Here is a 14,866-nt window from a genome sequence, read left to right as displayed (position 1 = left end):
ACATTTAATGTCCACATATAGCTGGCCTCCTGGGTGAGGCAGCCCAGTGAGGGGTCTCTCAGTGCAAAAGGCTAAATTCCACTAATGCCAACATCACATCGTCAGAGATGTACCAACAATGGCCCTGATTCCCACTAGAGTCCACTCGGCGGACTTCACTGAGCAGTGAGTCATCACAACGGCCCCCAGATTTCTATGTCCTGCTGACGTCACTGTATCATGAGTCCAGACACAGGAAGTACTGTCCAGCCTGTTTGTGCTATGGACAGTGAGACGGCTCAGTGGCCTGGCCGCCCCTGTGGCCGGGCCCAGAGACGCCTGTGCTGAGACTGGTGTCTGTCACAGATCAGGGCCTTCTTGGCTGAATGTGGCCAGGCTGGACTCAGCCTTCACAAGCCAGGCCACGGAGGTCACAGGCCACTGCACAGAGGCTAGAGCTCCTGAGACCACAGTTGTTTGGTTTGTTTATTATCAAGTTGTCACAGGACCCTTGCAGAGCCTCAACCACAGAAGAGAGGCGAAAGAAAAGACCAGCCCTGCTTTTAGAGGCTATGTCCTCAGAGCTTTCGACACATGGTCCCAGAGCAAAAAGATCACACATTTGCCAGTGTAATCGGAGGTGAGCATGAGGCCAGAGGGAAGAATGTAACACCTGCTGTGATTTTCACTCCAGATTGCCGGGCACTGCATGGGCTCTGCCCTTGGACAATCAACACACGGGGTTCTCTGCTCCGAACAAATAAGCACAAAATCAGGACACTAATTACTGAGACAATACATATCCTATAACTGAAAAAAAAAATTCATCTAACCTACTCCAGGGAACAGAACAGACATGATGCGTTTGTTCATTTATCCACCAAAACAAGCTGAGATCAGTGACTCAACTCCAGCATGTATCCCGAAGGAAGAAAAATAGATCAGAAATCTGGTTTGTCTTGGCTGCACCGGATCATTAATATTTATAAAGAATTGTTTAGATCCAGAAGTTGCAAAACAGCTCTCGGAAGCTACAATCAGCATATTAAATATACATACAGAGACAGAGACGGAGGAGGAGAGGAGCTCGGGTAGGAGGGAGGAAGAGAGGAAGGGAGAGAGGAAGGGAGAGAAAGAGGTGGAGGGGTGGAGGAGGAGGGGGAGGGGAGGAAGGGGAGGGGGAGGGAGGGGGAGATACAGGTTAAAATATATCCGTCTGATACATTAGGCTATCTTTCTCGTCACATTTTCACTCCACTTCTGCAAAGTCAACACCATTCCTGGGCCTGGTGGGACTCTTGCAGCCCCAGTAGTTTCTTTACCATAACCTTGGTGGGGGGAGAGAGGTTGGTCTGTCCAAATCCTTCCCACCCCTTCTGCCCCTTTCCTTTCCAGGTGGTCTGGTCACTCCTGCTTCTCCACACCTGCTGAGACTGGAAGGGGGTCCTGCCAGGTCCTTCTCTGTGACTCCAGAGGGTTCATGGCTTTAGTATTTAGTTACCAATACTTTGTTGCCTTGCTGAACCAGATGGTAGCTCTGTTAGAGGACCTGGGATTCTCATATATGAAACCGGGTCTTGTGCTAATTCTGAGTCTGCTAGAACTTACCAATGCAGTCACCGGCAGTACTCAACTTCCTAGAAATCAGAAGGCATTTGGGAATAACAAACTTGAGGACAAAAAAAGGGACTTGGTGACATACATAAAACATAATCTCCAGACCTGTGGATGATTATAAACCACAGCATTCAGTGCAGGGAGGACACAGGGTCCAGTTTTACGTGATGCACCTGTTCCAAGCACACAGCTTTGTTCAAAGAGGAGCATTTCAGAAACCTGTCCTTGTTTGTGACAGGGTTTAGCTGGGAGAGAATGGAAATGCCGGTCCTTCCAGTGAGATGAATGGCTAGAGATGGACAGGTGACAGCTCCTCAAAACGCCTGCGGCATCTGCCAGTCAAGACTCTGCTGGAACCAAGCTCCTGGCTGACGCGGGGGCGGAGGGAGGTGAAGGGCCCCGTTTCCCTCCATCTGTCTCCAGCGACCCCCAGGGAGCAAAGCAGAAACCCACGGAGGCCCCGCAGTGCCTGATGCATGCATCTGCTCGCTTTCTTGTGAAAAGATTTTCTGCTCTGAGTTTCAGAGCATTTGCTTCTGGGTGGTGCCCTCTGACACCTGTTTTATTTCCCATCCTTATCCTCTGGTTTAAAACCCTCAGTTAACAGACCGACTGCAGTGTGCGTTCAGGACTCTTGGGCCCTGTCCTGCCCTCCCGGGGCCCTCAAATCACCTCTGTCTCTGTGGCTTCCTCCAGTGGGGAACCCTCAGTCTATGACAGATGGAAGCCCTTCCTTGGTGGGCAGCTCGGAGGGTGGCACTGCCTCCAGGGGGCCTGAGGTGGGGGTTCGTGTTGGCTCCCACAGCCCTGAGTAGGGCACGTGCCCAGAGTATTTGGTGGCTTGACTTGATCTTCGTCGTGGCAACTCCCCCTGGTTGTGTCTGGACACCCTCAGGAGACGCCACGTTTATAAGCCACGTGGTTCATCTTTAGGAAACGACCAAACAGAAAATGGGTGTGCAGATGTTTGCATCAGACACACATGCTGCTAGGATTCAGCGAGCCCCTCGAAGGGCTGGGCCTGGGGCTTTCCACCCATTATTCACACGGCGGTGCCACTTCTCTGAGTCTGAATGAGGCTCTGATGGGCTTTGTTCTGTATGTCCCAGTGCACTTGACCACTCACCCAAAGAGCCAGGGTGAGTTCCAGTTGGTGCCGGAAGGAATGGGAACTCAAGTGACAGATAATCTAAGTTCCTCAGTCAAGCCTTCAGTTTGCTAATTAAAAACATTCCTGTTGTAAGAGGAACACATTCTCTGTATACGTAATTAAGGGAAAAGAGAAATACAGATTTCTGTTTCTGCTGACGCAACAAGTCTTCTGCAGAAGACAGCTACAGATTCTTTATGAAATATTAAACAATACTTTTAAGCACTGATGCTATTCATAAAATTCATAATCTGGCTCTTAATTCCCTTTTCTCATTTAATTATTGTTATAATAGTGCAGTTAATAAAGGAAAGAAACATTTTGTGAAATGAAATGAAATCAGGACATGATAGATGCTCAAATGTAGACGATGCCTGAGGCAGACACAGTGCATGGAGCCCTCAGGCTTCCCGTGGCTCCAGACTCAGGGCCTCTGGGCGGTGTGGGGAGGGAAGGGTCTTCCAGCTCCAGTCTCAAGCTCGAACCTGCCCTGCAAGTGAAGGTGCCTAGGTAAATGCCCAGTCCCTTCTAGCAGGGTTCTTTTTCTCACTGTAACACACTCCAAGCAAGTGGGGAGAGTGGATTTATACATGAGAACTGTGCTTCTATTTTTTGTTTGCAGATAAAAGTCAAAGTTATACCACAGGAGGGGAAGGAAGGGACTTCCCTGGTGGCCCAGTGGTTAAGACTCTGTGCTTCTACTTCAGGGGTGTGGGTTTCATCCCTGGCTGGGTAACCTGCATGCCTCATGGCCAAAAAATAAAATAAAAAAAGTCTTAAAAAAGTTATATTGTAGGAAATTTGGTTTTGAAGGTTAGAATCATTGATATATGCATCATGTACCATACTTGCTACATCTCTGATTTCAAGAAATTATTTAATCCCTTGAAACTTCAGTTTTTTCATCTATAAAATGGGGATAATAAATTCCCAGCTTTCAGACTCATTGCAAAGATGAAATAAGATAAAGTGAGCACATCAACTAGGTCCTAGCATTACTCAGCAAATTTGGGTTCCTCTCCACCCTCAACATCACTCAGAGCATCGGTTCCTTGGTGGACCCACCAAAACTACACATAGCACTCTCCTCTCTCTTTGGTGTATAAACCATGCCTGCACTGGGGGCTGGATCAAATGATGAGCACTGGAGTAAATGAAGTTGTGGACAAATACTACACTTAGGCCTCCACGCTGAGTCCTCCATACTGTCAGTTCCAATTCGCTGCCTCTTCCGGGGGTGGCTCTGGGCTAGGCTCACTGCCAGTCAGGTCTGGCCTTGGGACACCATCGCCCTCCCTGATACCATAGCTACCAAGCAATGTGAGGGCAGTGCCCCGTCACAGACTTCCCAAGAGAACATGTATGTGCAACAGCTCAGACTATAGCAGCATCAGGAGCAAGGGCGGGCTTGTTCAAATGCAGGCTCCACACCCCACCCCGGTGGCTCTGATGGAGCAGGTCGGTGGGGCCAGACAACATGACTTTCTAACCCCACTGAGGCTGTTGACGTTGTTGGCCAGGACTGCCTGAGAAGGCAGGTGTAGGGTGTTTAACCTGGACCAGGACCCGGCAGGTATAGATGCTGCTCACCTCATTGATACTTTGACTGCTATTACTGCTACTTAAGGCCTTTTGTGAATCATAAAATCTGTTGGAGAAAAGACCCCACGTCTCTGTCCAGTTGTCCCTTCACCTGGGGACCCAGGTGTGTGCTGACAATTCCCATTTCCAGTGTCTGCAGTCTGGCTTTAGAGGCAGGGACAGAAGGCCCAGGGGCCTCAGGGCTGGGCTGGAGCGCTGGGTGCCTGGGGCTGCCTGCCTCCCAGGCCTGCAATGCCCGGGTCTCAGCCACAAGCTCCCATGGACCCATGTTCCTCAAGGGGCAATCTACGCTCACAGCACAAAGAGAAGAGGGGCTGAAAGCGGGGGACCTCAGAACCCCTCCTCTTATTCCAAGAGTGAAGGCTATCCCACAGGCCTCTAAACACTTGCTCTTCACTCCAAGAATGTGGGCAGCAGCTTCCATGGAGATGGCATTTCATTTGCTGTTAATAAATGGTCAGAATCCTTTCCATCGAAGGTATTAAACATCCTGACTGATCAGGCCCAAGTCTAGGAGGTTCTTAAGGTGTGAAGGATAACATTACTCTCCGAGAAGGAGGATCTAATGCCAGTCTCCTCAATTGTGGCTGGATTTTTGCTGTATTTACCATCTTTCAGACAAAGATGCTATGCCTGCCTTGCCCAGCTCAGAGATGGGCCTCCCCCAGGGTCAGGGAGAAGCTGAGATCAGGAACAACCTGGTCTGTAGGCGACCTGTCCTGGACCCTGCCTCTGCTTACCCGGGGCTCACTCAGCCCCTGCTGGCAGGTGACACCAATGTCCATTTGCAGAGTGAAAATATTGGTCCCGTTCTACAATTTGGCAATTAAAACACAGCGCTAGTGTGGAGGGCACCCTCTGCGGGGGATGGGGTGAGTCAGCAGGCCAGGACTGGAGGCTGGGGGTGGGCCGCCTGCCTTTAACCCTGGATGTGTCAGGACTGGATGCAGGGGGCGCTGACGTCACACCCGGGCTCCCGGACAGCCAGCTTCCCTTGGCTCCACCTTCCTGGACCTTCCTTCACCTGGTGGAACCCTCTTACCTGTTTGCATTGCAGGAACACAGGATTAGGGTGCTATTGACACTGACAGGTGGGCTCTGAGCCTGAGGTCTTCTGGAGGCCCCATCTACCCACGTGCCCTTTGACCAGGTCCCACTGTGTATCCCAATCCTGGGCGCACGCAGCACCCATGGCCACTGCTTGGGTCCAGGAGCTCCCAGCCTCGCTCCACCCACCACCCCCAGGCCTTGGTGGCCCAGAGTCTAGTTCTACAGTCTGGGTTTGTGCACCCCAGAGTCGGGGCCTCTGGTGTGTGTAGAACCAACTCACCAAAGAGATGCTCAGACAGACCCTCCAGGCCAAAGTTGGATGTGCCACTGGGCACAACTCTGGCCAAGTAGGACGGCTTCATCACCCCTCCCCACACCCGTCCATCCTCTGGGACCAAGATCTCAGAGAAGCGGCCATGCCACGCCCCCCTGGAAGGGCCTCTGGGGCCTCTTGGTTTTCTTGCAAAGAGAGGCTGCCTCGAGGGCCACTAGTGGGTTCTCCCCTCCCTCCTCACTCCTTGTAGGATCAGGAAAAGGGGGCAGGGGCCACAGGAGCACACATGGGGACTCTCACCCAACACACTGAATCGGGACAGACAATGGCAAGAAGCAGTGAGAGGCCAGGGTCCTTCTCAAAGCAAGAGGAAGGAACGTTTCCAGCACAAGTCCTGGCCGGATGAACCCAGGGTCCCGGACACTGGAGAGGGAGCCCCAGGGGCCCTAAGGATGCTGTGGGCTCTGGAGCAACAGAAGGGGCTGCCTTTCCTTCCATCTGGTGGGGATAACGGGTGAGGCTGAAACTCCCTCTCTAATTGACAAGTACACGTCTTCCTTTGATTAATAAGAATGGGAACATAGGTAATTTCTGAGTGACAGGAACACAGAGGAAGTATTTAAAACCTGGGCTCCATGAAGGCACAAGGAGGAGGTTTGCCATGAAAAAGGGCCAGGAATTGACTCTCTTAGAGCCTTGCCACTGGACAGAGGGCCCAGTTACTGGCCAAGACAGGCTGTTTGGGATGAGGGCACAGGCGCCATGTCATGGGACCCTATTTTATGTGGGAGCCTTTTACAAAGAAAATAGAACCCACTTTGCCTCTGTTCCAGCACCCTCCACGGACTCTCCCAACACACGGTCTGTCCTGCTGGCGCCCCACGAGTGTCCGCTCAGAGGCCCGGCTCCCAACCTGCCGCTTTCCCCACGGCCGCCCTCTGAGGATGCGCCCGGGTCTGCTGGGGTAAGGCTGGGCCCCCGAGACCAGGTTTCCCCCCGCAGCACCCCCACCCCATCCTCGCCGGTCTGGGCGTACTGGCCGCGTGCGTGGGCCGACGGGAGGACTTACCTCGTGGGACAGGTAGAAGGCGGCGATGCCCAGCGGCCAGAAGCAGCAGAGCATGGAGAAGACGCTGAGGCCCAGGTGGTCCCGCGGGGGCATCACGAGGAAGTTGTCCTCGCTCTCCGTGTCGCTGGAGTAGTCACTCTGCCGGGAGAGACGGATGGGAGGACGAGGGTCAGCAGGGTCTCCCACCATCACTGACACGGGGGTCAGGCCCTGCAAGCCTGCCCAGCAAGTGCTGTCCCCCGTAGGAAGAGAAGGACCCCAAGGATGGGCTCTGGGCTGTTCCAGGGAGACTAAACCCACAGCCCAGTGGACCTCTGGGATGGGTGTGGACAGCGGGGTGTCCACTGGAGAACAGGGCTAGGGGCAGCACACAGGCGGCGTGTGGAGTCCACTCCTCGTTCTAAGATGTCAACCTGGTTTCAGGTCGAGGCAGGGCTGGTGTTGGGGCCCGGACTCTGCCTTGAATCCCTTCTTTCCTTGGACTGTGACCTAAATAAGGACGTCGTGGGCCTGGTCTTGAGCCCTGGTGTCCCTCCTGTTTTGGTTAATCAAACGCACATAAAACTGCAAACTGGAGCCTCTGCTGCGCCTGTGTAGGAAGCTTCCTGCTGGCCTGTTTGTGTCTTGTCTGGGGGAGAAAACAGGCACACAGGGAGGGGCTCACCCCGATGGCAAGGAGTGACCTTCTCCTGGGCCCCCAGGGTGGGAGCGGGTGACACTCTGTCCACACAGCACCCAGCTGCCCTCCACGCATACAGACACATGGGCACACACAAACACACACACAGACACACAAACGCACACATAGACACATAGATATACATAGACACAAGCACACACACAAACACATGCACAGACACACAAACACACACAGACACATGCACACACACACACACAGTTACACACACAGACACACACAGACACAAGCACAGACACATACAGATATACACAGACACATGCACACACACAAATACACATCCAAACATACACAAACACATGCACACAGTTACACACACAGGCACATGCACACACACAAACACACATCCAAACACACAGAGACACACACACACAGTTACACACGCACACATGTAGACACAGACACAGATACACATAGACACATGCACACACACAGTTACACATAAAAACACACGAACATACACACAGACACATACAGATACATACAGACACATGCATACACCCACATCTGAACACACAGAGACACACACACAGTTACACACACACAGACACATATAGACACAGACACATGCACATGCAAACACAGAGATACATGCACACACACACACATGAACACATACGCACGGTTACAGACACACAAACACACACAGACACATACAGATATACACAGACACATGCATACATACACAAACACACCCAAACACACATCCAGATGCACACATACACACACCCTCCTCGGGTCCCCAGCACCCCTCCTTTTCCCCTCCACTGGGCCAGGTTTGCAGAGCTCCTGTCTTTCCTCTGTAGCATCGCCTCCCAAAGAATAAAGGGAAGGCGGGGCACTCATCCTCACTCCTGCAGAGGTGGAACCAGCAGCCCCAGGGAGGCATTTCGCATGGCGGGGTCTGGGACTGCGGGCTGTGGGCAGGTGCACATGTCCCCTGCAGGGAGGCCAGAACCCTTGATCCGGAATGGGGAGGCCAGGTAGGGTCTCCAGGAACCTCAGCACTGGGCTGCCCTCGCTGCCCTCAATGGCCCTCTGCATGGGGTCTGGGGAAGGGACCCCACAGTCAGGGCAGGACCTGAGGGCCTGGGAGAGACACAGAGGATGGGGCCAGATGCAGAGAGGATACGCATCACGTGACAGGTCAGTCTAGGCAGGTGGGAATCCTGGCACATGTGTGACAGCTCTGATTGTGGGTATTTGTTCAGGCTTTGGGCTTCAGTGGAGGTTTTGGTTTTGTTTTAGTTTACTAAGAATTTAATACGTGGGCTGGCTGGATTCTCACAGCAGCTCTGGAAATAGCGGCTGTGGCTATTTTTCCTGTTATTTCTGTTTGGCAGAGGACACCCTGGCCTCTGGGAGGTTACAATGTCCCCAAACCACAGAACTGGCCAGCTGGCCAGCTCACCCTGGACCTCTGTGCTCCCCACTGTCTGAACACCAGTGTCTGGTCATCTGCCAACCCTACTGGCCTCACTGGCTTCTTGTCTGAAGCTGGGGTGTCTTCTCCATACCCTTCCGCCCTGGGATTCTGATGACCACTTCTTGACTGCTCAGTTTCACAGTGGCGAAGGGGAGGTCGGCGGCCAGAGGGGTCAGTGGGAAGTCCTCCAATCAAAGAGCACTGCAGTGCAAGCTGTGACCACAGACCCCACAGAGATGCCTGGGCCTTGACCCCCCTCTCTGGAAACAGCTTCTGATGACACAACCATGTAAAGGGTCACCCCTCAAAATCTTCACAGAGTGTTATTTAGAGTATAAGGGGGCCACTTCTGTAAACTACAAAGTTGTGGCTACATGGCATCAAAACAACAAGTCAATTTTGATTAAGATTGATTTTTTTAAAAAATTCAGATGAATTACAGGGCAGAGAAAAGCAGCCCAGCTCTCGGTACATTCTCCCTCCCATCAACGGCAGTGCTGTATATACAATTGGTCCTGGACATTGTGCCATCAGACGGGGGCGGGGGTCTCGGGGGGTGCTAGGGACGCCAACAAAACAGGAAGAGAAAAGACACAACTGCCACCACCAAGGCACGAGCCACACACAGCAACTGTTTCTGAAAATCCTCTTCATGGGTCATTAGATTAGAATATCTGCAAGGCAAGGATGCAAGCATCCAAAGGCATTCACCGTCCATGTGGTTGGAGGAACAGATGCTTTAAGTGGGCAGAGCAGGTCTGGACCCCCTCCCCGTGGCCAGGCAGTCTGCCTTCAGCCGTGACCTCCATGCAGAGAGCTGGTTCTCTGCCCCTGAGGTTTCTTCCTTGGGAAGATTTCATAGGGTGATCACAGAGCCCGGTTGGACACGTATTAACCCTGTGAGCATGGCCACGAGGGTGCAAGGGTGCAGGGGGATGCACTCTTTGTCACTCATCTCTCTCAAGGCCTCACCCCCACACTAGCTCCCTGGGCCCCCATTGCCCCTTCACCCCCTGGCTTTCTCTGCTGGGGGGACACGTATTAACCCTGTGAGCATGGCCACGAGGGTGCAAGGGTGCAGGGGGATGCACTCTTTGTCACTCATCTCTCTCAAGGCCTCACCCCCACACTAGCTCCCTGGGCCCCCATTGCCCCTTCACCCCCTGGCTTTCTCTGCTGGGGGGAAGCATCTCTGCTAGGGGGGAGCATCTCTGCTGGGGGGAGCATCTCTGCTGGGGGGGCAGCATCTCTGCTGGGGGGCAGCATCTCTGCTAGGGGGAAGCATCTCTGCTGGGGGCAGCATCTCTGCTGGGGGGCAGCATCTCTGCTGGGGGGCAGCATCTCTGCTGGAGGGAGCATCTCTGCTGGGGGGAGCATCTCTGCTGGGGGGCAGCATCTCTGCTGGAGGGAGCATCTCTGCTGGAGGGAGCATCTCTGCTGGGGGGAGCATCTCTGCTGGGGGGCAGCATCTCTGCTGGGGGCAGCATCTCTGCTGGGGGGCAGCATCTCTGCTGGGGGCAGCATCTCTGCTGGGGGGCAGCATCTCTGCTGGGGGGAGCATCTCTGCTGGGGGGAGCATCTCTGCTGCGGGGGCAGCATCTCTGCTGGGGGGAGCATCTCTGCATGGCCTGGGTTGGGAGGCAGAGGCCAGGAGACATTGGGAATGGGGAATTCCTGTGAAGCCTGCATGGTGCTCCCGACAGCACTGCTTCAAAACAATCAAAATCACACAGGACTCTATGTGGACTTCTACACAGTCATGGAAAATGGTGACATAGATGCTTATTCACTGCCCTGGAAAGATGCTTGTAATAACTGAGGGAAAGAAAGAGGTAGAGCATGGAACAAGTCATATTTCCTCCAAAATGTCAGAAATTAAGCTGCTTCCAGATGAGGGGGCACATCAGTGATGTTTTCTTTCTTTTTGCATTTCTAGTTTTTTCCTACAAGAAGCAAGGTTATTGGCGATGAAACTTATAAAGGAGCAGACGTGCTAACAGGGGCTCCCCCGTCCTTCATCCTCACACGGAGCATGTGGGATACGGTCCACTTGGAGACACTGCATTGGGGGCCCAAGGAGCAGCCAGTGGAACAGATCAGAACTCAGCACAGCATTGGAGCTCCTTGAGATGCAGGTCTGACCCACCAGGCCATGGAGGGTTAAGACCGCCTGCGGTGCCCATGTCTACACTGACCATCATGGCACCACTGCCTCACTGTCTACTATTGTTGTTATCCAGTCACTCAGTCGTGTCTGACTCTTTGCGACCCCATGGACTGCAGCATGCTAGATTTCTCTGTCCTTCCCCATCTCCTGGTGTGTGCTCAAACTCATGTCCATCGAGTCGGTGATGCCATCCAAACATCTCATCCTCTGTTGTCCCCTTTCTCCTGCCTTCAATCTTTCCCAGCATCAGGGTCTTTTCCAATGAGTCAGTTCTTCACATCAGGTGGCCAAAGGATTGGAGTTTCAGCTTCAGCATCAGTCCTTCCAATATGTATTCAGGACTAATTTCCTTTAGGATTGACTGGTTTGATCTCCTTGCAGTCCAAGGGACTCTCAAGACTCTTCTCCAACACCACAGTTCAAAAGCTTAAATTCTTCGGCACTCAGCCTTCTTTATGATTCAACTTTCACATCCATCCATAACTACTGGAAAAACCATAGCTTTGACTAGACGGACCTTTGTCGGCAAAGTGCTATCTCTTTGGAGGACATTCTGTGCGCCATCTACTATGGGCCATTTTCTTTGCCTAGTGACTAGTGAATTGCATTCTTTGTCTAAATACTGAGTTTTAGCACTTTGGTTTTGTTTAAATACTATGTCAAATGCAATCTTAAATTCTCCCCATTTAGCTTTATTAAACTGAAGTTCTCTTAAAAACGTCTTGCCTTTTGAAAGGTACTCAGATGTGTGTTTAAATATATATTTTGAAATGGGTGTAACTTGCTTTACTTACTAGATGTGTAAATATAACTTTTGTAAGTAAAAAACAATATGCTCTCTAGGTTTGTCATAGCTTCCCTTCCAGTGTGATTTTCTTTGTGTCTGACTTTCTGCACATAAGAGCTTCGTGTAATTGTATAGAGCAATGGTTATTCCTTTAGATCTTCTTCCCCTTTATGTTATACCTGTCAGAGGAATATAACACATTACCCACTGGGTTCCCTACTCTTTGCAGGTGGAAAGTCCAAGGTAGATTTGGCACCATGGGTTGGGAATGGTTTGAACTAGGACTTGACTCTCAGAGTCACATGAGTACAGGGTCAGCATCTGAAATTCCTGGCTTGGGTGCTCTGATGGTCTCGTCTCATCCAAATGGAATGATGTCCATCCTCATTTAAAGAAAGGAGAAGCAAAATCGCAAGAAGATACCGTGTTCTACCTAAACCAGCCATCCTGTCTGTTAGGCTGTGGGGATACAGGCTGGTTAGATGCAAATTGGTGCCACCTTAGGAAGCAGATCTGTCAAAGTGCAGTACAATTAAATATGTGCTGAATTTTAGCCCAATAATCTCACTTCTAGGTTATCCTGAAGATTCACATCTGATAATAGAAAAATACATATGCTCAAGGTTATTCATTGCAGCCTTGTATGTAATTGCAAAATATTGGGAATGACCTAAACGCTCATTCAAAGGACAGTGGTTACATAAATGGTGAAGTGTCCACCCCATGGGATAAAGAGTAGCTGAAAAAAGCCGCTGATACTGATGTGAGCAGTGATGTGAGCAGACTGGATTAGACTGAGGATGTTGGTTTCCATCTATCTATAAATAGATTAAAAAAATAAGTATGTCCATGTACACTTGGACTGTGTACACACACGGTTACACAGACGTGTTTATGTACGTATGTGCTACATGTTTCTTCCAGCTCAGTCTGCAGAGAGGGGCTGGGACAACACACCCACTCCCAGGTGATGAGCAGACCCAGTGCCTAGACATTGGTTTCTAAACACGGTTCTCCAATATGTGGAACCAGGGAGCTTTGAAGAAACGACCGATTTCAGGGTCAGGGCTGCAAAATCCAAAACAGACCTGGGACAGCTCGCTGCACAGGAAATGATGATAAAACTGGTAAGAGATGACGAATTGTGTCAAAGGGACACAGAGTTAACCAGAAGGGGCGCCTGTCTAATCCGTAACAAAGTGAGCATAAACACAACGTGAATACTGTAAGGACGGACAGGAACCCACAGAGTAACAATCAATGGTCCAGCCCGTTTGAAGCAATAAATGTGTAAAAAAATAAATATGGGGGAAGGGAAAACTCTACCCCATGGATGAATGCCCAGCTAATGAATATGGAAGGAGCCATGAGGTTAGGAGCTTGTAAAGAGTTTTAAAACCAGTAAGTGAACAACTAGTGCTAAGGGGGACGCTCCATTCTCACATAGCACTTCCCCGCAAGATGCTTATTAATTCCAGAGAAATGCTGCTTGGCTGGGAGGCACCTGGCAGATGCCACTTGCAAAAGGGGATAGAATCACTGCTTGTCAGGTGTCCCACAGACATGCCACGCTGGTGACAGGACATGTGGAGGCAGGTGTCTCCTTGTGGGGGCCCTTCCCACAGCACCATCACCTGAATCCAACCAGCAGGAATCACCAGATGACCCAGAAGGAGGGCTCCCCTGAAACAACCGACCTGGACTCTCAAAACATGTCAAGAACATGAAGGTGATGGCAGAAGAAAGGTTCCAGATTAGAGAAGACTATGATCAGAGAACAGTCTCAGGGCTTCCCTGGTGGCTCATTGGTAAAGAACCCACCTGCCAAGGAGGAGATGTGGGTTGGATCCCTGGGTTGGGAAGATACCCTGGAGAAGGGAATGGCAACCCACTCCAGTATTCCTGCCTGGAGAATTCCATGGACAGAGGAGCCAGTCCATGGTGCTGCAGAGTCAGACACGACTTAGCAACTGAACAATAAAGAGAGAAGAGCAAGAAAATGCAAAATTGGGTCCTGAACTGGGTCTGATTTTTTTCCCTTTTGCTATAAGGACAATATTGAAAGAACTGGAAAAATGTACATAAGGTCTATAGATGAGATGATAGTACTGGAATGATTTTAATTTCATGACTTTTATAATTGCACTTGTTTTTAGAAAACACACCTGGCCCATTTAGGGATAAAAGGACATCTTGTCTGACACTTTCTTGCAAAGAGCTCAGGAAAACATACGCACACTGAGAGAACGGTAATGCACCCAACGGTAAACGGTTAAGACCAAAGGAAACCGGGTGACAAGCATATAGGGATTCTTCGTACCACTATTGCAATTCTTATGTCTGAAATTATTTCGGAAATAAAAAGTCAAAAATTCCCTCACACGTACCATTTTAGAAGGAAAAAAAATTATACTTTAAATTGAATTCTTTCTTTTGAGGATTAAGCATTGCATTCACTTTTCCCTCTTTTTTCATTACACTTTAATGGAACACTGTGAAAGTTATGGGGGAGAAATGGAAAAATATCGAATTCACTCTTTTTATGACACATGAATAATTCATTTTACACTGCGATTTGGCATTTCATCAAGTTTGTCCTTTTCGTGTTTCTGCAGAGAAGCCATTTAGTAGTGTCGGTGTCACACACCTGCTCTCTCAGGAGCTCGGAGATGTGCGGAGCCTAAGGCAGGTCCTGGAACAAAGCCAGGTCACTGAGCCGATGGGTGGCTGCATGTCCACCCCCGGGGCCAGTGACAAAGGGCTCACAGGGGAACCTGGCAGCGGACAGCTCACCTGGGCCTGCAAGGATGATGTTGTCCTCAGCTGAGAGGTGAGGAGGGTGGGTGGGGAGTGGGGGCCCTGGTGGAGCGTTCACCTCCTGGGAATGAGCTATGGGGACACAGCATCCATCCAACCATCCTCACCCATCTGTCTGCCGAGAGAGGTGGGGCACACGCCTCCTGGGAATAAGCTATGGGGACACAGCCTCCATCCAGCCATCCTCACCCATCTGCCCACCCACCACAGAGGATCTGCCCCCCAAGGAAG

General features: G+C 51.0%; 1 protein-coding gene across 6 annotated transcripts in view; it reads right to left on the bottom strand.

Moving 5' to 3' along the window:
- The window catches only part of SYNDIG1 (synapse differentiation inducing 1), a 102,415-nt gene that overhangs the window by 23,462 nt on the left and 64,087 nt on the right, over positions 1-14,866 (bottom strand). For 5 of the 6 annotated variants that reach the window (XM_020878141.2, XM_020878154.2, XM_070472244.1 and 2 more), the window contains one exon: positions 6,742-6,879. In XM_020878141.2, the coding sequence (XP_020733800.2) occupies positions 6,742-6,879 (138 nt within the window). Of the gene's footprint in view, positions 1-992; positions 3,237-6,741; positions 6,880-14,866 lie in introns of those variants that run through there. The other variant, XM_070472245.1, reaches the window with a different exon arrangement.

The sequence above is a fragment of the Odocoileus virginianus genome, chromosome 9, assembly GCF_023699985.2.
Source record: "Odocoileus virginianus isolate 20LAN1187 ecotype Illinois chromosome 9, Ovbor_1.2, whole genome shotgun sequence".
NCBI lineage: Eukaryota > Metazoa > Chordata > Mammalia > Artiodactyla > Cervidae > Odocoileus > Odocoileus virginianus.
The sequence above is the reverse complement of the archived record's forward strand: the minus strand, read 5'-3'. Positions and strand labels throughout refer to the sequence as shown.